Raw genomic sequence first — 26,381 nt, 5'->3', positions numbered from 1 at the left:
CTTCCTCCCCCACAACAAACACTCTGTGAGGTGAGTGGGGCTGAGAGACTTCAAGGAAGTGTGACCAGCCCAAGGTCACCCAGCAGCTGCATGTGGAGGAGCGGAGACACGAACCCGGTTCCCCAGATTACGAGTCCACCACTCTTAACCACTAAAGCCAGCCTCTTGGAGAATGGCGTTGTCCCAAGTGAATCTCCACGCCCCGTCTCTCCCCACTTCCTCGTTCACTACTTCTACAGGTGCTGCTACATGCTCTCTGTCTTTGAGCTCTTTGCTCTCCTACTTTCAAGGCTCGCTGGGTTCTGGGAGATGGAGGGTCTGGAATGGTTTCTAATGGTGTCTGATGGGTATTGTTCTGGCTCTCCCATGAGTTCCCAACTTTTCTCCTTATCTGCCTCTGAGCTGCAACCTCCCTCATACTCCTATTGTAAATCTGTACTGTCTTCCTCTTCCTCCTCCCTGGAAGGGTCAGGATGGGGAGGCGGTCTCCACCATTCCTCCTCTGTCCAGTCCCTGACAGCCACAAGATGTGGTGATGGTCACTAGTTTAGGGGTCTTTAAAACCGGATTAGACAAATTCAGGAAGGATAGATCAATCGACGGCTGCTACTCCTGATGGCTGAATGCTACCTTCACTCTGAATACTATTGGGAGAAGGCCATTGGTCCCATAGCCTCCTTGTGGCCTCTCCAGATGTACCTGGATAGTCAGTGGGTGGGACATGATGCTAGGCTAGAAAAGCCTTTGGTATGATCCAGCACGACTCTTATGCTTTTATAGCTTCCCAGTATAGCAATCTTTTTGTAGCTTGATGACTACTGCAGTCTTAGGGTCCTTTTTAGGACTGGGCAATATATCAAGATATTGTCCCAAACTGGTTTGAAGAATATATTTGTGATATCAGTTTCATAGCCTTTGACCTGGCAATATATCACAAATCATGATGTGTGTTAGGGCTGGGCGATATGTCGTCCAAAACTGGTTTCAAGTCCATCTCATGATATTGGTTTCATAATTTTTGACCTGGCAATATATTGCGAATCATGGTGTGTGTGTGTGCACGCACACTATGCAAAAATCACAATGTGGGGAAAATTTTGAAGCCAACCAATGCCTCTACATAGCTCCATTCTTATTTCAGACATTGTGATATATCACAATGTTGAAAACCAGATATCGCCCAGCCCTACTGTTTGCCTCTACATAGTTCCATCCTTATTTCGGACATTGTGATATATTGGTACATCACAATGTTTAGCCGGTGATATATCACAATGTTGAAAACCAGATATCGCCCAACCCTAGTGCTTTTACACCAAGCTGGCCAGCATGTTTGACACAGGATTTTTTGGGGTCTGAAGTACCCATTTCAGCTAGGATCACTTTACACTTCCTCAGTTATGCAGCCACGTTTCAGCCAATCAAAACATTTGGGAGGTGTGACAACCTGACAGTTCATCAGGCTTTTGACGCGCCCAGGGCTTTCTTCCATTCAGCCGATCATCTGTAGTCTGAAGATGACAGAGGTGATTGCTCCAAGCACCTCTTTAGCACTGAGTGCTCTGGTTTCGCAATGCCTGCTCTGATCAGCTGTTTGGCGCTGACAGTTTCAATCAGCCGTTCAGGACCAAACAGCTCCTATCACTTGCCTTCCATTTAACAGTCCTGTTTTACAGTAACTGCTGATCAGGCCCGAAACAGTTAGCCCCACGAAATCAGGGTCCACATGCTTTTTTTGGGGGGGGGGTCAACAGCAACAGAGGTTCATGATTCTGCTTTGCAACCTGCCAGCGATGATCTGTTCTGGCCCTCCGCCATCCATCTCTGTGTTGTCACTGTCTGCCACACTCACATAATTTTAGCCAAGTTTACGATGCTGCAGGAGGACCCAGCAACTGCAGTTTCTTGCAGCTTGTCTGCTTCCATCATTTCCTACACTGCACTAAGGCTCCTAGGCACCCCTGCTTAGGCAAACTGGCTTTAGATGATAAACTGGGATATTCCCCCACCCTCAAAAAAAGAAAGTATGGGAAGCAAGAAGAGCAAGTGAATTTTAGTGGACAACTATTTTGGAGAGGGAGGGAGGGAGGGAGGGAGGGAGGGAGGGAATCTTTGAAAATTGCACAGAGAAGGAACATCTTCTTGACTTATTCTTTCCATCCCTTGAAAGATTTGTTTTTAAAAAGGAAGTTCAAGTTCCAAAAGTCCAAAGTTCTAGTTCTTGTTTGTCTCTTTGCAGAACGAGCCAGTTCAGCTCATGTTCAGTTCACAGTTCAAGTTCATTCAAACGATCCTCATAGTTCTTCCCCCCCCCTTCAGAATGTTACAAACTGCTGTGCTGCAGTATAAAACATACCGTACTTTTTGCTCTATAAGACTCACTTTTTCCCTCCTAAAAAGTAAGGGGAAATGTGTGTGTGTCTTATGGAGCGATGCAGGCTGTGCAGCTATCCCAGAAGCCAGAACAGCAAGAGGGATTGCTGCTTTCACTGCGCAGCGATCCCTCTTGCTGTTCTGGCTTTTGAGATTCAGAATTTTTTTTTTCTTGTTTTCCTCCTCCAAAAACTAGGTGCGTCTTGTGGTCTGGTGCGTCTTATAGAGCGAAAAATACGGTACTTAAGAAGACTAAGGAAACATAGAGAGCAAAACACATTGTGGAATGAGAATTGTTTTGTTTATTTTTCCTAACGATTATGAACTTTAAGCTGAAAGCCCCAAAGAGTCTAAAGAATAAAAAAAAGAAAAACATGTAGGAGAATGAACTTGCAAGATGAACTAGAAATTATCCCAGCAATGATGGGAATTACTTTCTGGTGTAGTTCAGAGATTTTTGAACAAATTCAGCAAATTTCATTAAACTGAACTAGCTCATTCCAACCACTGATTGTTTTCGGTTTCGAAGTGTCTAAGGACAGCTCTGAGAACATTATAATGGAGTTAATAGTGAGAGTTGATGGACTTTCATTGCCTACACAACCCTCTGTTCTAACATTTCCCACGTCCTCCCTTATCATCCAAGTACCCAGGAATCTGTAATGTCATCGTATTTTGTTTAAAAATCACCAAAGGGTGTAGATTAAGCATGCCCGGTCTGCACAATGTTCTCCAGATGCAATAACCAATTCTTCAGATTATGAGTTTTCTAAATCTTTCATAAATCTGTTCTAAACACAACCAATACCTTACATTTAATCCTTGTCTACATATTTCCATTGATTAGAATATTTGTGTGAGATTGTATAGGAAAAATACGGAATAACAGATACAATCTTGCTTAAAATGTATATAGGAAGTGCAGTGTAAGTGATGGAAGTCAATCAATAAAGTTTTATTATTATTTGCATATTGGGATATTTGTAGAATAAACTTGGAAGAAATTCTTCCAACTTTTCTTCTTCTTCTTTTCTCTTTATTTTTTCTTCTTCTTTTTTCTTTTCTTCTCTTTTGTTCCTTTTTTCATATATATGTGCTTATTTGAAATATGTATGTATGTATGTATGTATTTGCAATATTTTGCAATGATTATGTTAAATAAATTAAAAATTAAATAAAAAAATTCTTCAGGTTATGGAATATGCCATTTTTACACATAGAACGTATGTTGAGAGCCAGTGTGGTGTAGTGGTTAAGAACGGTAGTCTCGTAATCTGGGGAACCGGGTTCGCGTCTCCGCTCCTCCACATGCAGCTGCTGGGTGGCCTTGGGCTAGTCACACTTCTCTGAAGTCTCTCAGCCTCACTCACCTCACAGAGTGTTTGTTGTGGGGGAGGAAGGGAAAGGAGAATGTTAGCCGCTTTGAGACTACTGAAGGGGAGTGAAAGGCGGGATATCAAATCCAAACTCTTCTTCTTCTGCTGCTTCCTGGTTTCTGGGTGATTGTCCACGTAGCATGAAGGACCACCACCAGAAGTACATGGAGATGTCAGTTGTGCAACCATGATATTTTTCTTTACGGTGCTGCGACCATGAAAATTATGCAAGCCTCGTATCCATCCTCCCTTAGATGTTTGTGAAGGGAGTGGTAATTAACCCACAGGAACATAGTTTATACTGCTAGATCAATTAAGCTAATGTACTGAGATAGTTCACAATGTTTCCCAAGTTTAGCATAGCTGGCGAGTCATGCAGGAGTCGTCGCTGCAAGACAAGGATCTGCTGGAATTATCTGTTGTTGTTTTGCTGTTTTAAGAAAAATTCATTGGGTTTTCAAGAATAAGTAAATACATAAGTAGGGGAAGTTATCTGCTCATTAAAGCAAGTTGAGACAATTGCATCACACCATTATGCTTCCCTCACTCAGTAAACAAATGTCCACAGAACCAATATAACAAAACCAATTGAAACAAAACTGTATCTCCTCCCCACCACCCGCCAACCAACTAACCCTTTGGTTTCAACTTGTTTCGTAAGAATAAAGAATGCCTCATTACTCTTCAGCAGGTAAATGTAGCAAAAGAAACCATTTATTTGCAAATCACAATACAGTCATACCCCGGGATAAATACACTTCAGGATAAGTATTTTCGGGTTGCGCTCCGTGGCGACGGTCAAAATGACATCATGCGCATGCGGGCAAGCGGCAAAACGCAACCCGCACACGCGCAGGCGTGTCTTACGTTCTGTTCAGGATGCAAACAGGGCTCCGGAACAGATCCCATTCTCATCATGAGGTACCACTGTACATGCCAAAATATATTAAATTTCTCAAGAAAGCAGTTCACTTCAGGACATCCAAACACTCATGTAACATGAAGGAGAAGATAAATCATTAGTTTTATAATTCGTGAAGGTTTTTTGGAGTTACCTGTTGACTCTCATGGTGCTTCCTCTCTCCTTCCTTGGAGGTTTTTAAGCAGAGACTGGAACTGGATGCTTTAGCTGAGATTCCTGCATTTCAGGGGCTTGGACCAGATGGGCCTTGGGTCCTTTCCAAATCTGCAATTCTATGATTCTGTGAAGGGTGGTGTGAACACAACTACTTGAAAGTGTAGAGACAGATCCTCATCTCAGCCATAGTGATGCTTGCATCATTCCACAATAAGTGATTGACTAAGCTAGCTAAGGGATGCGGGTGGTGCTGTGGGTTAAACCACAGAGCCTAGGACTTGCCGATCAGAAGGTCAGCAGTTCGAATCCCCGCAACAGGGTGAGCTCCTGTTGCTTGCTCCCTGTTCCTGCCAACCTAGCAGTTCGAAAGCACCTCAAAGTGCAAGTAGATAAATAGGTACCGCTCTGGTGGGAAGGTAAACGGCGTTTCCGTGCGCTGCTCTGGTTCGACAGAAGCGGCTTAGTCATGCTGGCCACATGACCCGGAAGCTGTCTGTGGACAAACGCCGGCTCCCTCGGCCTATAGAGCAAGATGAGCGCTGCAACCCCAGAGTCGTCTGCGACTGGACCTAACGGTGCCCCATTCACACCCAATCAGATGTCATGGTAACTAGTCTTTTACGTTGCCTGCACGACACCCTCTTTGGCATTGAAAGAGATTTCAGAAAGTATCTGCATCAAACTGGGCATTAAACTTTAAAGGAGTTCCAAAACAAATAGCATGTGTCCCTGCCCTATCCGTATCTGTGGATGGTGGATATACACAGAGGTCAAGGTTGGCAAACTCTGCCCCCAATCTGCATGTGCTAATTCTGTACAGATATATAGATATATAATTTTTCTGTTTTAGAATTTAGAATATTCATTTAAACAACCTTAAAATATCTGCTAAAGAAGGAGGTGGACCTGCCCTGCCAGACCTTTAAACTTCGTGTGAATCATCTGCCTTTTGCTGGTTGAGAGAATGGTTGCTTCTTGAAAACACCGAAGTGTTGGATAATGGTAGACGAAGTAGATGGACTATAGGGAATTAGTGGAAATGACTGGCAAGATCTGAGACCAGGGTGAAGAGTCGGTGGAAGAAGATTGGAAAAAGTTTAAAGACTATTTATAGAAATACTGTAAATTTAAGGATTGTTAGAAAAATGTTGGAATGAAATTACATGGCTTTAGTTGAAATGTCATAAGGAATTAAGTATAAATAGATTAATAGAAAATGAAAGAAAAAGTATGGCAAGAATGTGTTAAGATAATTATAGAACAGAAAACAGAGTAAGATGGAAAGGAATTACTGAAACAAATAATAGAAGTAGAATACAAAAAGGGAGGTGTGAGGAAGTCGCTGGAAATAAGTGAATGAAATATAAGATATTGAAAACGTTTGAGGCGTTTTTAAATTGTTTTTGTTTGTCTTTGCTTGATTTGATATTTGTATTGTTTTTTCTTTCGTTTTTCCTTTTCTTTGTGTTTGTTGCTGTGTTGGAAATTTTGAAAAAGTAATAAATATCATTTTAAAAAATAAATAAATAAACAACCTTAAAATATCAAAGACTTCTCTTCTTCTCTTTCCATGGTTCATTTTGCATAACAAAAATCCCTGCATATTTTATATAAACTAAACCATTCAGTATTCCACTATTACATCCACCAGAACTTATTTACACTGTTGAATTTATCTGAAGGCTGCCAACGTTTTCAGGTGTACAAAATTTCCCTCCATATATTCAATAAACATTTTGCAATCTTCTTTAAATGTATGTTCTTGTTCTCTTATTCTTTATGTTAAATCTGCAAGCTGTGCATGTTCCATCAGTTTAACTTGCCATTCTTCTTTAGCTGGGACCTCGCTCCTTTTCCATTTTTGGACTAACAAAACACGGACCGCAGTAGTGGCATACATAAATAACCTTTTTTTTTCTTTTCTTTTTTTGACACCTGGGAATTTCCATCTGAATTATCCCCAACAAAAAGGACTCCTGGTTTTGTTTTGTTTTGTTTTGAAAAGTGCCCTTTTTTTAAAAAAAATTATTGATACAGCAAAAGAAGAAGAAAAAAGCAAAAACACAGATACATAATTACACACAGGAATAAGAATAAACACAAATTTTTCTTCACAAACAATAAAACATAAGTTGGTCTTAACACTATAGACCCAACCTCTCGTCTATTCCTTTTTTCCAATTTCATATTACTTATTGCCAATACACACTTTTATCATCATTTAACTTTTTCCAGATGGGGCTCACTAGCTCTGGGAGGAGATGGGTGATTGCTCTGCTGGAGGAGCCTCAGAACAGGTCCAGCCCAGCTGCTGCCAGACTTTTGACACTTCTTCTGTTGAAACCTTTGAATCGCCATTGTGAGACTGACCTTTGACGCCTATCTTGAACACGTGGCTTGACGTTCTGCGCCACTAGTCTGTTACATTGTATATATGAAGTCTAATAGACTTTATTTCTACTTTTTGAATGATATCATTATTCTATTATATATGCTCTAACAATTATTAGCCTACGTGTTGTGTCTACATTTCTGTGATTGGTTCTCATTGCAACGCAGGGGTCTGCTTTTGGCAGGTGCTGCCATCAGCAAATAAAAACAAAAGGGGGCAGAGCTGAGGTGCTGTTTCTGCTCGCTGATGGGCCTTAACTCGGATGTTCCTGGATATCTGCAGGACTTGTGCTTTGGTTTGGACTTTGGACGTGTGGATTGACCCTGGACTGGAGACTTGACAATCCGACTTGCTACCAGGTAGGCCAAAGGTTCAGGACACTGTGTGCTTTAAATGAATGATTTGTATACGCAGACTCGCACAGCACCAAGCGAGAACAGGGGCGTGTAAAGGAAGCAGCTGGAGTTTTCCATGTGATCTGAAGAAGCGCCGGTGAGAGGGAGGGATTTAAGAGATCTGAAGAAGGGAGGAGAGAGGCTCTGTTATGAACTGAGTTGAATAGGACCCAAAATGCAGCAGTCTGATTGGTCCTAGAACAATAGGCTTCAGAATGCAGCAGTCTGATTGGTCCTAGAACAATAGGATCCAGAATGCAGCAGTCTGATTGGTCCACAGGAGCCACCCAATCCAGCTCCAGGTGGAAGTGAATCCGCAACCTGATTGGCCTACAGGTGAATTCCGGAATTAGCCAATCACGTGGGGCCCATTGTGTAAATAATGTATATAAAGCAGACATTCTGGGGGCACTTCCATTCCTCCTCACCACTAGGAGCTGAATAAAGAGCATGAAATCCACTCTCAACTCTGAGTATATTTCAGGCTCCATGGGGCCAATGGGCATTTTCATAAGGCAGTGATACCCACAGCCTGATCAGACTACAGTCTCCACGGCGGCCCACCCGGGATTCTCAAACACGTTCACAAGAGAGCCATTAGAGCAAATCACTCTCCCCGGCTCCCAGTTCATTTCCTTGGCTCCATTGATTTCTGCAAGAAACAGAACGAAATTCATAAAAGGAATAGTGTGTACAGTTGCCTCCCGAAATAGATTCATTTTAGCCCGGGCTCCCCAAGCTCACGCAGCAGCCATTTCCTCCAACATGCTCCCACCTCCCGGCAACTGCCTATTCAGTGGTTGCCAGGATATCGATGTGTGTACTGCTGATGTCAGAAAAAAATTAACTGTCCGACATAAAGGAAGAAGACAGAGTCGTGTAGTGGTTAGAGTGTTGGACTAGGACCTGGGAAATGGGAATTCAAATCCCTGCTCGGTCATGAAGCTTGCTGGGTAGGCTTGGCCTCTCACCCTATCCTACCTCACTGGGTTCTTGTGAGGATTAAATAGAGACCAATGTGGGATATCAGTGAAATAAATAGATTAATAGCCGAGAGGGCTGGGGAGAATGGAGACTACAGTGGTACCTCGGGTTAAGTACTTAATTCGTTCCGGAGGTCTGTTCTAAACCTGAAACTGTTCTCTGTTCTCGTCCTGAAGCAAAGTTCTTAACCCGAGGTACTATTTCTGGGTTAGCGGAATCTGTAACCTGAAGCGTATGTAACCCAAGGTACCACTGTACAACGCTTCCTCTCTCTGGGTGGGTTCGGCTCCACCATTCAAATTGGAATGAGCAGGGCTTAATGGTTAAGATGGGATGCGGGTGGCGCTGTGGGTTAAACCACAGAGCCTAGGACTTGCTGATCAGAAGGTTGCGGTTCAAATCCCCGCAACAGGATGAGCTCCCGTTGCTCGGTCCCAGCTCCTGCCAACCTAGCAGTTCGAAAGCACATCAAAGTGCAAGTAGATAAATAGGTACCGCTCTGGCGGGAAGGTAAACAGTGTTTCCGTGCGCTGCTCTGGTTTGCCAGAAGCGGCTTAGTCATGCTGGCCACATGACCCAGAAGCTGTACACTGGCTCCCTCGGCCAATAAAGCGAGATGAGCATCGCAACCCCAGAGTCGGTCACGACTGGACCTAAGGGTCAGGTGTCCCTTTACCCTTTACCTTTAATGGTAATGTGGGGGAGGAAGGGAAAGGAGAATGTTAGCCGCTTTGAGACTCCTTAAAGGGAGTGAAAGGCGGGATATCAAATCCAAACTCTTCTTCTTCTTCTTAAGATGGTAGGGGATAGTTAGGACTCCTAGGTCCTAGTCCCAGTTTTGAATCCCAGGAATATTTGCAAAATCCCTTCCCTATATCTGAGAATTGCAAGCCCTCATCTTCCTGAAACTGAGACGCAGTCTCCAGCAGCAGCAGCAGCAGCTGGAGCAGGAGGAGGACTAACCTTGGGACGACTCTGGCTGGTTCTGTCAAAACACAAGGAGCCAGTCAGGATGCCTCTGACTGGGTCAGAGTAAGAAGATAGGCACAAACAGTGTGCGGCTTTTAAAGTTACAGCACAGAGACTGTGTGGCACAGCAAGCACAGATGTTCCCTTCCCCACCCAGCCTGTACATAATTGTTGTATGTTTAACTGGGCAGCTGCATTCACTGAGGGGAAGTGGCGTGTGGGGAGAGCAGGGATTCCCGGCGCCTGATTTTCACAGGAGTGCATGCAAAAAGAAAAGCTGCGCTTTTTGCATTCTCCACGATAATATGCATCTTGGATCTGCACAGGAGTTAGAAACTGTGGACGCAGCAGTGTGCTGATAAAGTCATGCTTTGTGCTTTTACAGGTATAACCTGCGAAGCATAATATCCCACGTACGGGCTGGAAAATCAGATTCTCCACCCACCCCCTGCAAAAAGAAAAAAAGAAAAAGAAAGATTGACTGGAAATATCTGTATATCCCATCCTGAGTTTCTTTCCTAGACCCGGATCCTGCACTCTTCATTCTGATTCCCGCCTTCCTCCCAATCTGTTGATTCTATTGGACCGGGAAAAGACTTGCGGTGGTGGTTTGTTGCAATGAATGGCAGCTCTGGTTCAGTTCCAGGAAAGAATGTGAAGTTAATCAAGTGCTCTCAAGGGTCTAAGGCAGTGTTTGTCTTCCACTGAACTGCTGACCATGGCTGATTGGGTCCGTAGCACATGACCTAGCCACCTGCTGACGCGAGGGAAGCTCTCCTTCCTCCAGCAGCAAATAGAGCCCAAACCAGACAGCAGCAAGATCACAGCAAAGAGTGCTTTTTGCTGCTAGATGAGAACTCACCAGGGACTGGCTGTTTGGTTTCGGCTTTTACTCCTGAGGGAGGTGAGCTTGTCAGTATCGCAGGAAAGTGGTTGTTGAGCAAAGCTGAACCATCCTGCCAGCCTTTGAATTCCACAGCTGGATGAAACAGTGATGGGAAACCTGTGGCCCTTCAGAGCTTCATAGAATCATAGAACTGAAGAGTTGGAAGGGACCTCAATGGCCATCTCGTCCAATGCAGGAATCTCAACTAAAGCATCCATGGCAGATGGCCATCAAACCTCTGCATGCAAACCTTCAGGGAAGGAGAGTCCACAACCTCTTGTGGCAGCCTGTTCCACTGCTAAACAGCTCTCAGAAAGCTCTTCCTGAAGTTTAGTCACTATCTCTTTTCTTGTAACTTGAAGCCATTGGTCTAGGTACTACTCTCCAGAGCAGGAGAAAACAAGATTGCTCCATCTTCCAGGTGACAGCCCTTTAGATACTTGAAGATAGATTTGGCTATCATAGCTCCTCTCATTCTCCTCTTTTCCAAGCTAAACATACTCAACTACTTCAACCATTCCTCATACGGCTTGGATTCCAGGCCCTTTATCATCTTGGTCACCCTCCTCTGCACATGTTCTAGCTTGTCAATATTCTTCAAAAACTGAACTGGCCACAATACTTTGGGTGTTGTCTGACCTAGGCAGAAAAGAGCAGGGACACTATATTTCTGTTGATGCAGTCTAGAATAGCATTAGCTTTTTTTTAAGCTTATGGCCTACTAAGACCTCCAGATCCTTTTCACATATATTATTGGCAAGCCAGGTGTTCCCCATTTTATATCTGTGCAGCTGGTTCTTCCTGCTTAAGTGTAGAACCTTACATTTGTTCCTACTGAAATTTATTTTGGTAGTTTGGGCCCAATTCTCCAATCTGTTAAAGTAATATGGAATCGATTCTGTCTTCTGCAGCATTGGTTACCCCTCCTAATCTAGTGTCATCTGCAGATTTGATGAGCTTCCCCTCAATCCCTTCATCCAAGTCATTTTAAAGATGTTGAACAACAGAACCAGGACAGACCCCTGCAGACCCCACTTGTCACAATATCATGGGCGACTTTGTCGAAATCCTTATTTTGAAAACAAGATACACTATGTCCACAGCATTCCCCTGATCCACCAAACTTGTAACTCTACCAGAAAACCCATGCTGTGTCTTCGTGATCACAGCATCCTTTTCTAAGTGCTCACAGACTGGCTGTTTAATGATCTATTCTAGGACCTTTTGTGGTACTGACATCAAGCTGATCGTTTGGTGGATACCTGGGTCTTTTCTCTCTCCACCCCCCTTACTGAAGATGGGAGCAACATTTGCCTGCTTCCAATCTGCACAGTCCCCCAAAATTCTCAAAGATTACAGACAAAGGCTCTGGGATTACAAGTGCAAGCTCCTTTAGTATCCTTGCATGGCCAATAGTTAAGGATGGTGGTAACTGGAGTCCAGCAACATCTAGAGGACAACAAGATGGCTACCTCTGGTCTAGTACAATAAGCACCTGCATCTGGGTGATGTTCCTGATCATGGCTTAATTTCTGGATTTTGTCCAAGGAGAATCCAGGGCAGTGTGCATGCCATACATTTAAAACTCAATTAAAGCACACACCCCCACAAGGAATCCAGGGGATTGAAGCTACCCCTTCACAGTACTACAAATCCCAAAACCCTTCACAAGATACAGTTCCCAGGATTGGGGTGTGTGCGCGCTTTAAGACAAGAAGCTGCCATGTAATGATTCAGACAATTGTCCAGTCTAGTTGAGTAGTGGCAACAAAGGTCCGTATAGTTAAAGCTATGGTTTTCCCAGTAGTGATGTATGGAAGTGAGAGCTGGACCATAAAGAAGGCTGATCGCCGAAGAATTGATGCTTTTGAATTATGGTGCTAGAGGAGACACTTGAGAGTCCCATGGACTGCAAGAAGTTCAAACCTCTCCATTGTGAAGGAAATCAGCCCTGAGTGCTCACTGGAAGGACAGATCCTGAAGCTGAGGCTCCAATACTTTGGCCACCTCATGAGAAGAGAAGACTCCCTGGAAAAGACCCTGATGTTGGGAAAGATGGAGGGCACAAGGAGATGACAGAGGACGAGATGGTTGGATAGTGTTCTCGAAGCTACCAGCATGAGTTGACCAAACTGCGGGAGGCAGTGGAAGACAGGAGTGCCTGGCGTGCTCTGGTCCATGGGGTCACGAAGAGTCGGACACGACTAAACGACTAAACAACAAAAGTTGAGTAGTGTCTACTCTGGCTGGCAGGAGCTCTCCATGATTCTAGACAAGGGTCACTCCCAGTCTGCTAGGAAATGTTGGGGATCCAACAAGGGACTCTACCCTGACCTAAGCCCTTCCCTTCATTTCAATGGGCATTGAGCACTACAGCAAATACCATCCCTTCTTACTGAGGGTGGGAGGGAGAAGATGAAAAGAGCCACTTGTGCAAGCCCAGGGACCTCTTGGCCTATTACATATTTAGGTATACACCATAGGAGCCCCTCCTAGGGGCCGAGGCACCTCCCCCCCCCCCAGTTGATGGGCATTGCCATTCAAATGGTGCCTGCGCACCAATTTGTGTGTGATCAATTATGAGGGGTGAGGCTTACCTGGGCCCCCACCCCAAAATTTTATTCAAGTTGGCACCCCTGGGGTTTTTGTTTTTTGGATAAACCTGAAACCTTGGAGTGAGAACGTCAGAATGCAACACCCAGCCTGCTCTGTGCGTGTACATGGAGTATTGTATAGGCACACTATTCAAGATAAAGCAGCATGGTATAATATACTTAGTAGCAAGCCCTGCATCATGGGTGTAAATCGGACCTTTCCTGGGGATGCAGTGAACGGACATTTGGACCTGGCTAACTCAGCTGGATGGGATGCGGGTGGCACTGTGGGTTAAACCACTGAGCCTAGGACTTGCCGATCAGAAGGTCGGCGGTTCGAACCCCCCCCGATGGGGTGAGTTCCCGTTGCTTGGTCCCTGCTCCTGCTCACCTAGCAGTTCGAAAGCAAGTAGATAAATAGGTACCGCTCCTGCAGGAAGGTAAATAGTGTTTCCGTGCACTGCTCTGTTTCGCCAGAAGCGGCTTAGTCATGCTGGCCACATGACCTGGAAGCTGTACGCCAACTCCCTCGGCCAATAAAGCGAGATGAGCGCCGCAACCCCAGAGTCGGCCACGACTGGACATAATGGTCAGGGGTCCCTTTACCTTTACCTTAACTCAGCTGGATAGAGCATGGTGCTGATAACGCCAAGGTCGCAGGTTCGATCCCCGTATGGGACAGCTGCATATTCCTGCATTGCAGGGGGTTGGACTAGATGATCCTCGGGGTCACGCACCTACAATTCTATGTGCCCCAGGGTTGTGGGGCGGGGAAACACCATTTAACAATATGCCCGGCGTTGGGCGAACCGTCAGCTCGTGTGAGCTCCCGAAGCGCAATGAATGATGGCGTGAATAGGTCTCTGAATGCTCTGCGGGAGGGAGGGAGGCCGACGACGCGGGACTTCGGCATCAGTTCAGAGAAAAAAGCAAAACGTGAATGGGAGGCCGCTGCGGGAGCGGGGAAGACTCTGATTTTCTCTCGCTCTCTCTAGCACACACATGTCCCCGGCCTCAGCTTGCAACAGCTCCTGCTGCCGGCGCGCACACCCTACGCCGCCCCCTGCAATCCCAGATTGGGCACCTCCAAGCGCGGCGAGCCGCTCTCCTCCTCCTCCTCCTCCTCGCGCACAGGCGCGCGCACTCACACTCGCACGACGCCCAAGCCTCGCCGCTGCTGCCGCCACCCGGCGATCTCTCGCAGGGGCTCCCGGCTCGGCCAGCCAGCCCTGCCAGCCCACTTGGGCCCTGACTCCCGTGGGGGACGCGGCGAATTCCTGCGGATCCTCCTCCTCCTGCCTCGGAGCCCGGCGCGATTCCCTCCCTCGGCCGCCCCGCCCCGAGGAGCAGCCGCCGCGCTCGCCACCAGGGGAGAGGATGCCTGGCTTTGGCACCGCGACACGCGCCGCCGCCGCCGCTGCTGCTTAGTCGCGCTCAGCTGCCTGCTTTCCGGCCCCGATCGCCTTTCTTTGATTCCAGCCAGGAAGGGAGAAGGAGGAGGATCCTCTCCGCCGCCACCACCACCTCCTCCTCCTCCCCGCCGCCGCCAGGTGCCGCCTGGGCTCGGGTACCCTTGGTGCTCTCGCCGTGCGCCTTTGCGCTTCGCAGCCTCTCCAAAAGCCCCGCACGGCCAGCCCAGCCGGCGAGCATTCCATCCCTCGGAGCGCGAGCTCCCGGCTGCCGACGCTGGCCCTGCTTCCAGGTTTGCATGCTCGGCGCGTAAAGCGGGACCGCGCGGGGTGGGGAGGGGAATTGTTGGGGTAGGAATGGGGGGGGGGGATTCCCACACACCAGAGCCGTGGCTACGCTGGGGAGATGGGGGCGGAGTAGGGGGCTAGCCCTAGGTTTGTTTGCCCCTGGTGAAGCCTCCAGAGGGGCGCCACAAATACGCAGGGAGGGAGGTGGTGGCCAAAGTGGATTATGGAGCCGGGGGTGAAATAAAGCCCCAGCACGCGCGCGCACACACACACACCCCGGGTTAAAGGGGCAGCCGGGAGAAGGGGTGCTCTCCGGGAACCGGGAAGAGCCAGAGAGGAAGGGGAGGGCGCCTCGGCGTCGATCTCGTCCTCTCCCCCAGACGACGGCTTGGCTTGGGAGGCGGGGAAGGGGAGGTGGCGGGGTTCGCTCTCTTCCCGAGCAGGTGTGGAGGGATCCGAAGAGGGCAGGCGCTCACCCGGCGTCGCCGCTTTCCTCTCGTCTCTCCCCACAGATCTGCTTCTCCTTCCCTGTCCCAGGCCTGACCATGATGGACCTGAAGGTGGACGAAGAGGAGGTGGAGAATGGGCAGCCGGTGAGCATCGAGGCGTTCGCCAGCAATTCCACGCTGCACGGCCTGTCGCACATCTTCTCGTACGAGCGCTTCTTTGCCAAGCGCGTCTTCTGGACCCTTTGCTTCCTGGGCTCCTTGGCCATGCTGGTCTTCGAGTGCAACGAAAGGATCCAGTACTACTTCCTCTACCCGCACGTCACCAAGCTGGACGAAGTGGCCGCTTCCCACATGACCTTCCCGGCCGTCACCTTCTGCAACCTCAACGAGTTCCGCTTCAGCCGGGTGACCAAGAATGACCTGTACCACGCTGGTGAGCTGCTGGCCCTCCTCAATAGTCGGTAGGTCCCAGTGCGGCGGTTGGGCGATGGCGCAGGGCTCCGTGCCCGCTGAGCGGGGTACCCAAGTGCACATCGCTGCGGGTTGGCGTTCAACAGTTAGGGCACCTGTGGCCCTCGCACGGTGTGCACCCGATGTGTAGGGGTGTGTGTGTGTGTTGGGAGACTTTGTGCACCAAAGTGTGTTCTATGGACACTGTTCCCGGACTGGTGCATAAATGGGGAGTTGCCTGTAATCGGAATTTGCTAGCTTGACACCTTTTAAGATGTGCATTTTTGTATGCCCGGCCACTTGCATGGGCTACACCGCAGGCCCAGAAACACCCTACGTCAGGCTAGATCCAGTGGCATGCGCTGGGCATGCTGCACATGTGGCTCCTTGCAAGTGCTTCACATGCGGGTGAAACACCCCTGGCAACGTGGCACCAGGCACCCCTTTTTTCAGTCATGTTCCTTTAAGACTCTTCAAAACTGATTTATTCCCCTACTGTGGATACAGCTGTGAGCACTGCTTGCACTTCTGATTGCTTCCTTCCTTCAATGCAGCTTTTCACGCTTTTGTGTCTGAAGCCTCATCACACACACACACACACACACACACTTCCCGGTACTTAACAGAGCTGGTCCCTATGGGAACAGGGTAACGTTTACGACCAATTGGACAGGCCCTGAAGAAGGCCCCACCCTGGCATTTTACAGGCACGATCCCTTACAATTCTCTGCAGGTGTGTTCAAGGAGATCCAGGGATAAGGCCATTAAAACTCACACCTGTGTGTAGCTCTTGCGAGAGGGCAAGAGACCCTTTGGGTTTTCTGGAAGGCTGGCTGGCACAGGAGTTATGCAGCAGGAGTTTCTTTGCCTTGTCTCTGTAGCAGAGCTGTGCTGCAGCCGCGCTCTGCTTGTTTTAGTGACTGCTCTTAAGTGCTCCGGAGCACGAACCCTAAGGAAGAACCCCCATGTGGATTTCACCGCATCTCATCCAGGCACCTCTCTGCCCTCTGCTGGAGAGAATCGCAACTCCTTGGCAGTGCATCGTGGTCCAATTATATTCCCAACTGCTGAGGGAGGGAGGAAAGTCTTGTTGCTAAGTTTGCATGGGTTTCTAAGTCAGGATGGCCCAGAATTCAGCTCGCTCAAATGCTCTCACATCCCTCTGACTCAACGGGGATGTTGTAAATCCATTCTGTTTGGCAGAATCTTGTCCTACATGGTGCCTGATTTTTTGATTTGTTGTTGACCAGAATCTTGGGCTGTATAAAAAGGCAGTGTTGTGCAGAATGGTCCATTTTGAATGGGGCTTCCTTTTTTTTAAAGCCTGCTCCTTATTTCAAAGGCCCCTGTGCCATAACATCTGGGCAGATGGCCTCTTGTTTCAGAGCATAAGAAACATGAAGATCCCAGCTGGATTGGACAAGAAGTCCTAGTCCAGAGTTCCTTTTCCATCCATGGCCAGCCAGAAGCTTCTGGGAAACTTACAAGGCAGCAGCCCATCCCTGGTATCAATGTCCCAAAATTTTGGTATTAATGAAGTGACATAACTGCAGCTGAACATGGAGGGTCTGTTTAGCCGCCAGAGCTAATAGCTGTGATAGACATCTCCTCTGTGCATTTGTCTAATAACTCTTCTCTTTCCTCACCCCGAGCTGTCTAAGCTATTTGCTGTTTCTACATCTTGTGCCAGCACAACCCATAAGTTAAAATGGAGCATTTTGTAGGCAACAGCTGCCCAGGGTCAGGCCGATGGTCTGATCCATCCTACTTCCAGCAGTGGCCAAATCAAAATGGACCAGCAAGCTAAAAGAATGCTGTTCCTCCTGACTTGTCTCTCTAGATGTTCATGGTCTCTGGAACAGAAGTCCACAGTTTTTGACTGGGCTTGGCAGCTGTTGTCTCAAGTAGTGGGGCTCAGCTTTCTGGCTTCCTGGTCTATGAAAGTAACATAAGCAATGCCCTTCTTTTTGTGATCATCTCTTGGCAAGGGGGTTTTAGCAAGGAAGAAGCAGCAGGCTGTGTGTGCACATGTTTGAAGCGATGGTTCTCTAATGCAGTTCTCTATGTGCAAAATGTGCCATCTGGTGATGAATCTGGATTTCTGAGAATTGTAGTAAAGTGATATTGTGGGTGGGGGTGGAGCCACATCTCTCCATCCAGCCTTAATGATCGTGAGGTCTCGTGAAAAGCCGGCAATGTGAAGTCCCAAGGCCTGTGATAATTGCTGGTCTCGCTCTGCCTACTCCCGCGGGTTCCAGTTATATTCCTTCAGCCATGCAACTTGCCTGCTGCATCTTTCTCCCAATGCACAGTTCCATGCAAAAATATTTCAAATTACGATCCAATGTGTGATGCAGAACACTGCACACAATTAATCACATTTATGCAAAGTAAGCAAAATGTACACATGCCTTGTCAAATTTGCTTGATTTGAGATTTTGTGTTGGAGAACTGGGTTTATTTTATTTTGCGTAACATCTGAGTAGTTTTGTGGCTGGCCCTAGCCATCTCTGAAAGTGGTATCTTTTATTTCTATCAGGCGCTGCGGGACAGATTCTGATTCCCTGGTCCTTGAACCACTAGGGCCACTGGTAGGAGGAGGAGCTTATTGCAGGCAGCTTGAGACTCTGTCATCATAACCTAGAAACCTCCTGGTCCTTGGAATCGGGTCAGCAAGTCAGCCAGCCCTGTACTGCTGGCTGATAAAAACTTCCGAGATCAGCTGCACTCTCTGAATAAATGGACAACTCGTTCTAGGTAACGGTGGGATGGATTTGAAGGTGCAAAAGCCTAGGACCCCACTGAGCAGAAGGAGCAGGAGGGTTCCCCAGTGCAGCAGGACTGACTTGCCAGAGTTTGCAATAAGTTTAGTACCATCCAAAACGGGGGTTGCCAACCTTTTGGAGCCCTCAGGCACCTTTGCAAACTGGAGAACTGTTGTGGGCAGCGCGCACACACACACACACACACACACACACACACACAACAACCACCAAGCACAGCCTGCACTCTGCAATATTGCCTACAATGGAATATTTCTTTCAAGTCTAATTTCCTTTCCCCCCCTTTATTTATTTATTTTTTAAAAATTTTATTGATACAGCAAGAAAAAAGAAAAAACACAAATACCAAATTACACACAGGAATAACCATAGACACATAATTTTCTTAACAAACAATAATACATATATTGGTCTTGACACTAAAGACCCAACCTCCCGTCTATTCCATATTTCGATTTCATATTACTTATTGCCAATACACACTTTTATCATAATTAAACTTTTTCTTAATATATCTAATTTCAACGGGAGGAGGGCAGGAGGCCTTGTGGGCACCAGGGAAGGCCTCTGTGGACACATGTACAATCACAGGGCGCATGTTGGCAACCTGTGGCCTAAAGAGAGGCCATCCCATAAGATCCTTTTTTGTCCAGGATCTAAAGTTTCCCAGTTGCCCCACTGCCTCCAGGCTATTCCTCTGTGCCTGTCTGCTCCAGGAACTTCCCAGTCTTCTGGCATATCATTTATTTTTATTGACTACTATTTTATTATTTGTTAAATTTATGTACCGCCCTTCTTCAAGAGATCTTGGGGCAGTTCACAGAATAAGACACAACATGAAACACAGTAAATAATTAAACCCAAACAACAAAACAATAACCCCCTCCCCTTTCCACATCTGCATTTAAAAGGCTGTGGAATATTGATCAGCCAAAGGCCTGGCTGAAGAAGAATGTTTTATTTTTTAAAAGATGCATTTAAGTTTTGAAACACAACAACACACAAGGGAAGTGGAGAGCAACAACTGTGTGGAGCACATTATTGCCGTTGGAATAAAATAAACAGAAGGTTACCTGTACTTTTGCAGACATGTTAATAAAACAGATTCTGCAAAGGGACATTTTGGATGTAAGAGCCAGATATCAATAAAGTAGCCTTGACATATCATTTATTTTTTTAAAAAACCAACCCAAAACATTCACCGCTTTCCACAAAGAAAGAAAGAAATGACTTTTACACACGGGTTAGCAACAAGAAAAATAGCAACCACCACATTCCAGGGACAAGCCATGCTTAGTGGACTTCAACATCTGAGATGTTGGCACAGTCCTGAGTCTGGCTCTTCCAGGGATTGTGTGAGAATAACAATAGAAGCCAAATTATGTGTCGTCATTCACATAGGCTCCTTAAAGGTAAAGGGACCCCTGACCATTAGGTCCAGTCGTGACCGACTCTGGGGTTGCGGCACTCATCTTGTTTTATCGGCTGAGGGAGCCGGTGTACAGCTTCCAGGTCATGTGGCCAGCATGACTAAGCCGCTTCTGGCGAACCAGAGCAGCGCACGGAAACGCCATTTACCTTCTGCCGGAGCAGTACCTATTTATCTACTTGCACTTTGACGTGCTTTCGAACTGCTAGGTTGGCAGGAGCAGGGACCGAGCAACGGGAGCTCACCCCGTCACGGGGATTCGAACTGCCGACCTTCTGATCGGCAAGTCCTAGGCTCTGTGGTTTCACCCACAGCGCCACCATATAGGCTCCTTAGGCCAATCCATATGCTACATTTGCAGATGTCACTGGCCCCACCCACTACTGAATTCCTCCGTTACGTGCCCTACTGACATCGTAGTTGTCCATAAGGAAGCGGCTCATCCCATACCACAAAGGGGATGCTTGAATTCTCCCACAGATTTCATGTGCCAGAAATGAACCTGAGCTCTGGGCAGATGCGCCCATGTTAGGGAAAGCGAAAGGTGTGAAATACTTAGAGTCCTCAGGCAGAGCGGTAGAGATGGGTGAATCTGTCAATTTTGGATTCTTATTTTTCCAATCTTAAGTTTGGTTCTCCACATCTCTGCCTTAGTTTGCGAAGTCTTCGCAAAAGTCAGTTAGCAGTCTAGTTCACTTTTCTCCAAAATAACATCTTTTTGCAAGCCATTTCCCTAAAGATAACGTATTGTTTGCATGTTTTCATGAATATATGCATTTTTATGCACACAGTCACCTGATGTATGCATCTTTGTAATAATATGTTTTTTATATATACCCTGCTTGGTTTCCCCAGCCACTCTGGGCAGTTTACAGCATATATAAAACATAGTAAAAAATCAAACCTTAAAAACACATTTTGTTGTTGCTGCTCCTGGAGAACCACACTGCAAAAGTTGGAGAAGTGTGAAGGTCAGAGGATGACTGCATTTTGGTTCCCAAACTGTTTCAAGAAGTGCAAATTGCCAAGCCAAATTTCTTTCTGATCCATATGCCATTTAGTTGGTTTGCAATTAATAATAATTTTAAAAAACCTAAACCAAAATAACCCAAATTTTCCATCAGGCGCAGAAAATTCCACAGCTGGCACAGATTTAAGCAAACATGCATATATTGTACAGTGGTACCTCGGGTTACATACGCTTCAGGTTACAGACTCCGCTAACCCAGAAATAGTGCTTCAGGTTAAGAACTTTGCTTCAGGATAAGAACAGAAATCGTGCTCCGGTGGCGTGGCGGCAGCAGGAGGCCCCATTAGCTTAAGTAGTGCTTCAGGTTAAGAACAGTTTCAGGTTAAGAACGGACCTCCGAAACGAATTAAGTACTTAACCCGAGGTACCACTGTATTATAAAAAAAGCTCTAACTAAAAAAGAAAGAAAGAAAATAAATGTTTGGGGGAAGGAGAAAGAAAACCGCACCACATTTTTTGCCTTCATTCCTGTTACTCATGTAAAAAAACCAACCCACCCAGATGTTATACCTTTGCAAGTTGCAGTTGCAGTTTTTAAAGAGAAAAGTAACAGCATAGTCTTGAGAATGCCAGACTGCTCTTGGAAGGAATTGAGACCCGTTGCATATTATCTCAGAGGTAACACGGTGCTTTAATTACACCATGCTTTAATTGCACATATGTCTGTGTGCTGCAAGCTTCTCACAGTCGATTGCCTATAATGGCAATGTCCCAGAATACTTCAGACCCTACCCTTCCACGTTGCAGCGCTCCTAGACTGCCCTCTGTCTGGTCCTCTCTTGCACAGGGACACCAGAGGGCATGTGGCTCCCTGTGGACATAGCAAACAACCCAGCAAACGGGGAGACTCGAATGGACCCATTTCTCCCCTTGGAACTGAGCTGTGCGTTTTCCTTCAGGTACGAAATCCCAGACACCCAAATGGCTGACGAGAAGCAGCTGGAGATCCTCCAGGAGAAGGCCAATTTCCGCAACTTCAAGCCGAAACCCTTCAACATGCGGGAATTCTCCGACCGAGCCGGCCACGACATCCAGGAAATGCTGCTTGCCTGCACGTTCCGTGGGACGCCGTGTGACCCCAGTGACTTCAAAGTGGTGAGTCGCCGTTTCTCGGATCCAGTCTCTGGAAAGCGAAAGGCTTTGACTGCTGTGAAACTGCTGGTAGACATGGCTTGGTGCTCGTGTTGGGTGGGGAGGGAAAGTCTGTCCATGGCAGGTGAAATGAAACAGAGACCAAAATCTGTCAAGAGTAAGAGAGCGTGTATATACAACAAGCGTGTTATCTCTGATGGGCAGAGGGACACAAACCATGTACAAAGGACCGAAGTCAGTCAGGGCCTATAACAGATTTCCTCGTTCTTTTCGGCAGAGCTGAGACCTTGCTGGAGTCTTGGGATGCGTGCATTAAACCTGAGTTGATTGTGTCTGTGGCAATTGTGTGGACATATTGAAGCCTTGTGGTGGACATTTAAGATTTCTGAAGAGTTTGTTTGCGTGCTGATGCAGGGATTTCTGTCTTTGTGGATACCACAACAAGATTTAGAGATGCCTTGATTCTCCCCTCCCCAGTCCCAATAAGATGTTGGAGAAAAAGTCCTGTGAGGGAAACTGAGCATTGCTTGCCTTCTCTTCACTCGGCCTTGACATCATAAGGCCTGTGGGCAGAGGCTCGTTGCTACGAGCGCCTCTCCCAGCTGTAGATTTGTATATCTCTTGATATGGAATGGGGTTTGCACCATGCCTGTCTGTTCACCATCTGAATTATTTTGATGCTCGGTGCTATTGGATTGTTGTGGTGACTCATGTGAGCTTTTAGGCGGATGGGCTTGCGTTGCGTGCGATGCTTTATCAGATCTGGAAGACGGCTACCGGGCGGAGGATCTCGCAATGTGCCTCGGATGCGATTGGGGGGAAACGGAAGGGCAGCCAGCCCGATTTGTGGCTTCTTTTGCGTCAGACTGACAGGGCTTGTTTGCCTCAACCTAGAGGAAAGCAGCACAAAAACTATAGGGAGGCTTCTGTTGTTGTGAGTGTAGCCACCAAGTCACTTAAAACCTCCACCTCAAGATGGACAGTTGCAATAATGGCTCAAGCTCCCTAGCAAGGGAGTTTTGTTTTTAATGAGAGCAGGGGAAGAGGCAGAATTATGTGACTGCTAAAATATATTGCTACCCCCACAGGAGGACTACAGAGAGAAAAAATAAAGTCTGAAAGTGACAGGGATGTGGGCACCAGCATCCTCAAGCAGCATACTCAGCCCATTGATCATCCATTTGATCCAATCAGATGCACAAACTGGGTTAAGAGGAAGGGTTAGGATGCAAACCTTATAGCTTGTTGTTGTTTAGTCGTTTAGTCGTGTCTGACTCTTCGTGACCCCATGGACCAGAGCACGCCAGGCACTGCCTCCCAGTTTGGTCAAACTCATGTTTGTAGCTTCAAGAACACTGTCCAACCATCTCGTCCTCTGTTGTCCCCTTCTCTTTCCCAACATCAGGGTCTTTTCCAGGGAGTTTTCTCTTCTCATGAGGTGGCCAAAGTATTGGAGCCTCAGCTTCAGGATCTGTCATTCCAGTGAGCACTCAGGGCTGATTTCCTTCAGAATGGAGAGGTTTGATCTTCTTGCAGTCCATGGGACTCTCAAGAGTCTCCTCCAGCACCATAATTCAAAAGCATCAATTCTTCAGCGATCAGCCTTCTTTATGGTCCATATGGTCCACATGGTCTATATGGTATAGCTAGGGGTGTCTAAACTCTGCACTAAAAGTAACCAATGGTTTATACTGGGTCGTAGCTCCATGGTGTGACATTTTTATGCAGAAGGTCCCGGCTTCAGTCGCTGGCACCTTCAAGAAGGACAAGGAGAGACTTGGCAGGAGGTTGGACTCGATGGCCCTTGTGGTCTCTTCCAACTCTATGATTCTATGATTCTATGACTCCAATCTTGAAACCCTGGAGAGCTACTTCCAGCAACTGTTGACAATACTGGGCTGGATGTGCTAACTCAGTAGGAGATGTCTTCACAGAATCTTAGAACTGTAGAGTTGGAAGGGACCATGAGGGACATCTAGTCTACCCCCCAATGCAGGAATCCCCAACGTGGGGCTCGAACACACAACCCTGAGATTAAGTGTCTCATGATATTCGATTCCTAATTTCTGGCTGGTTGCAGGTGGGTTTTCCAGATAGCTTTTTGCCACCAAGGGCTTGCCTGGGATTCCATTTGCCATAATGGAGCTGGAAGTATGTAAATTGAACAAAGTTGTCTGCGTTTGTTTGTTTGTTTGTTTGTTTGGCAATAATTGTTTTGCAATGAGAGAGAGGGAGACTGGGCTTCAGGGCCAGCTCACCTGTGAGGCAAGCTGACGCGGCTGCCTCAGGCAGCAAGATCAACAGGGACAGCAGATCCCGATGTGGACCTTTATTCCTCCCTTGTTCCTGATGTAGATCCTCAGTCACCCCTTCTTCCCTGGCAGGGAGGACGCCATTTTGTGGTTCACCTCAGGTGGCAAAATGTCTTGGGCCGCCCCTGCTGGGCTGTCAGTGTGTGTGGTACCTTTCAGGATTATATAGGCAACACCGTGGCATTGCTTTTTTTTAAGCAGGAACTCAGGTGGGTGCTATTGCCATTCTAAGAGAATGAGAGAGGTGTTCATGGTGAGTTCTGGCACCTCTTTTTCTAGAAAATAGTACTGGGCAACAGAGATGGGTATCTGTTTATAGAGCTTATAGACTAAAACTTACAGATACAGTGGTACCTTGGTTCTAAAACTTAATACGTTCCATAAGTCCGTTCCAAAACCAAAGCATTCCAAAACCAAGGCGGACTTTCCCATAGAAAGTAATGCAAAACGAATTAATCCGTTCCAGACTTTTAAAAACAACCCCTAAAACAGCAATTTAACATGAATTTTACTATCTAATGAGCCCATTGATCCATAAAATGAAAGCAATTATCAATGTACTGTACTATAAAATAAATAAGACGGTATCGTAGATGATAAAAACTAAAAATAATTGTTTTTCTTACCTGCACTGATGATAGTCATTGTTTGGATGGGGGACTTTTATCCATTTCCGCAGTCACACAATCAATCAGTAGCTGAACTGGGTTCCACACAGTCACAAAAATTAATTGAAAAAGCCTCAAAAACAAAAACACAAAATAAATAGCAAAAACAAAAGTGCCAAACTTAATCAGTTCCGGAAGTCCATTTGACTTCTGAAATGTTCAGTAACCAAGGCACAGCTTCTGATTGGTGCAGGTGCCCCGGAAACAATAGCTGACAGCCGCATTGAATGTTCAGCTTCCAAAAAACGTTCGAAAACTGGAACTTACTTCCAGGTTTTCGGAGTTTGAGAACCAAGGCGTTTGAGAACCGAGGTAGTTGGAAACAATACAGGGAGGGAAAGAGAAACGTGAGCTGTTGTTACCTGAACCTTGTTTATAACTGGGAATGGAGATGAAGAGGATAAGTCAAAGGCCGTGTGGGGGAAGTGGGGTTTGAGGAGGATGGATCTGAAGGAAGGGAGAGCGGTGGTGCCATGTACACATCACAGAGAGGCAGCTGCGCATGTAAGGAGCAGCAAGGGGGAACAGGCAGAGATCATTTGAGAGAGCGGGAAGAGACCTTCAGTAGGCGGAGAAGGTGAGAGAGCTGGAGGAGAGACGTAAAGAGAATATAAAGGAGCAGGAATATAAAGAGGGAAAACAAAAGAGGCAGAAGGGAAGCAAGGTGGGGCAAGGCCACGGATCTCTTTAAATGTAAGGACAAGGACCCCAAAGGGGATGGGAAGCCAACAAAAGGCACCAAAAGGAACATCACATGCTCTGAGTGACAACAGAGGTAAATATTTTTGACAGCAGAGGTTTGGAATAGAAGCGAGATGACGGAGGGAACGAGGAAGTCTGAAGTTGAGGTTGCTGCAACAGTCAAGGTGGGAGATGACTACTTGGGCATGGACCAGAATTTGACCCGGGGCAGAGAAATATTTTTTTTGGGGGGTGTTACGTTGTGCAGGCACTGTCCTACCACTGGGGTGATGGATCTCCTTGCTGGCTTTCAAGATTTCCCCAGCAATCAAGCCTGCTTTTATTTCCCTAAGGGCTTCTTAAAAAAAATAAATAGAAAAGGAAAAGACATGTATGATCTGTTTTCTCTTTCTGGTTACTGAGTGCTGAGTGCAGTCTTGATCTCTGCACTAATGTGGTGCAATAGCAGAAATGTGCCTTCTTCCTTGTGGCTTGAGGAATTAGATGCCCAGATTTAGGGAGAATATACCCTGAAGGAGCAAAAGTCTTCTGTGCTCAGAAAGTGGCACAAGGCAGAATACCACACCGGTTATATGCTTGCATGCGGAAAAGTGGACAAGAGATCCCATACTTCCAGTGTCCTGAGTGGTTAGATCACACTTGCTGTACAGCTGCTACCACCGGCTTCCCCTGGCTGTGATTACATTCAGCAGTAGCATGGTGCTGGCTGTCTACAAAGCAGT

General features: G+C 46.7%; 1 protein-coding gene across 3 annotated transcripts in view; it reads left to right on the top strand.

The window, feature by feature from the left end:
• The first annotated feature begins 14,094 nt into the window (after window positions 1–14,094).
• The window catches only part of ASIC1 (acid sensing ion channel subunit 1), a 209,207-nt gene continuing 196,920 nt past the window's right edge, over window positions 14,095–26,381 (top strand). The window contains exons 1-3 of one of the 3 annotated variants that reach the window (XM_080994688.1): window positions 14,095–14,749; window positions 15,282–15,654; window positions 21,785–21,980. In XM_080994688.1, the coding sequence (XP_080850814.1) occupies window positions 15,290–15,654; window positions 21,785–21,980 (561 nt within the window). In that variant the 5' untranslated portion in view covers window positions 14,095–14,749; window positions 15,282–15,289. Of the gene's footprint in view, window positions 14,750–15,120; window positions 15,655–21,784; window positions 21,981–26,381 lie in introns of those variants that run through there. The other 2 variants (XM_080994686.1, XM_080994687.1) reach the window with 2 other exon arrangements.

Source organism: Podarcis pityusensis (assembly GCF_964106645.2).
Source record: "Podarcis pityusensis genome assembly, chromosome: 2".
Taxonomy (NCBI): Eukaryota; Metazoa; Chordata; class Lepidosauria; order Squamata; family Lacertidae; genus Podarcis; species Podarcis pityusensis.
Note: the sequence above shows the minus strand (reverse complement) of the source record. Positions and strands in the feature narration are given on the sequence as shown.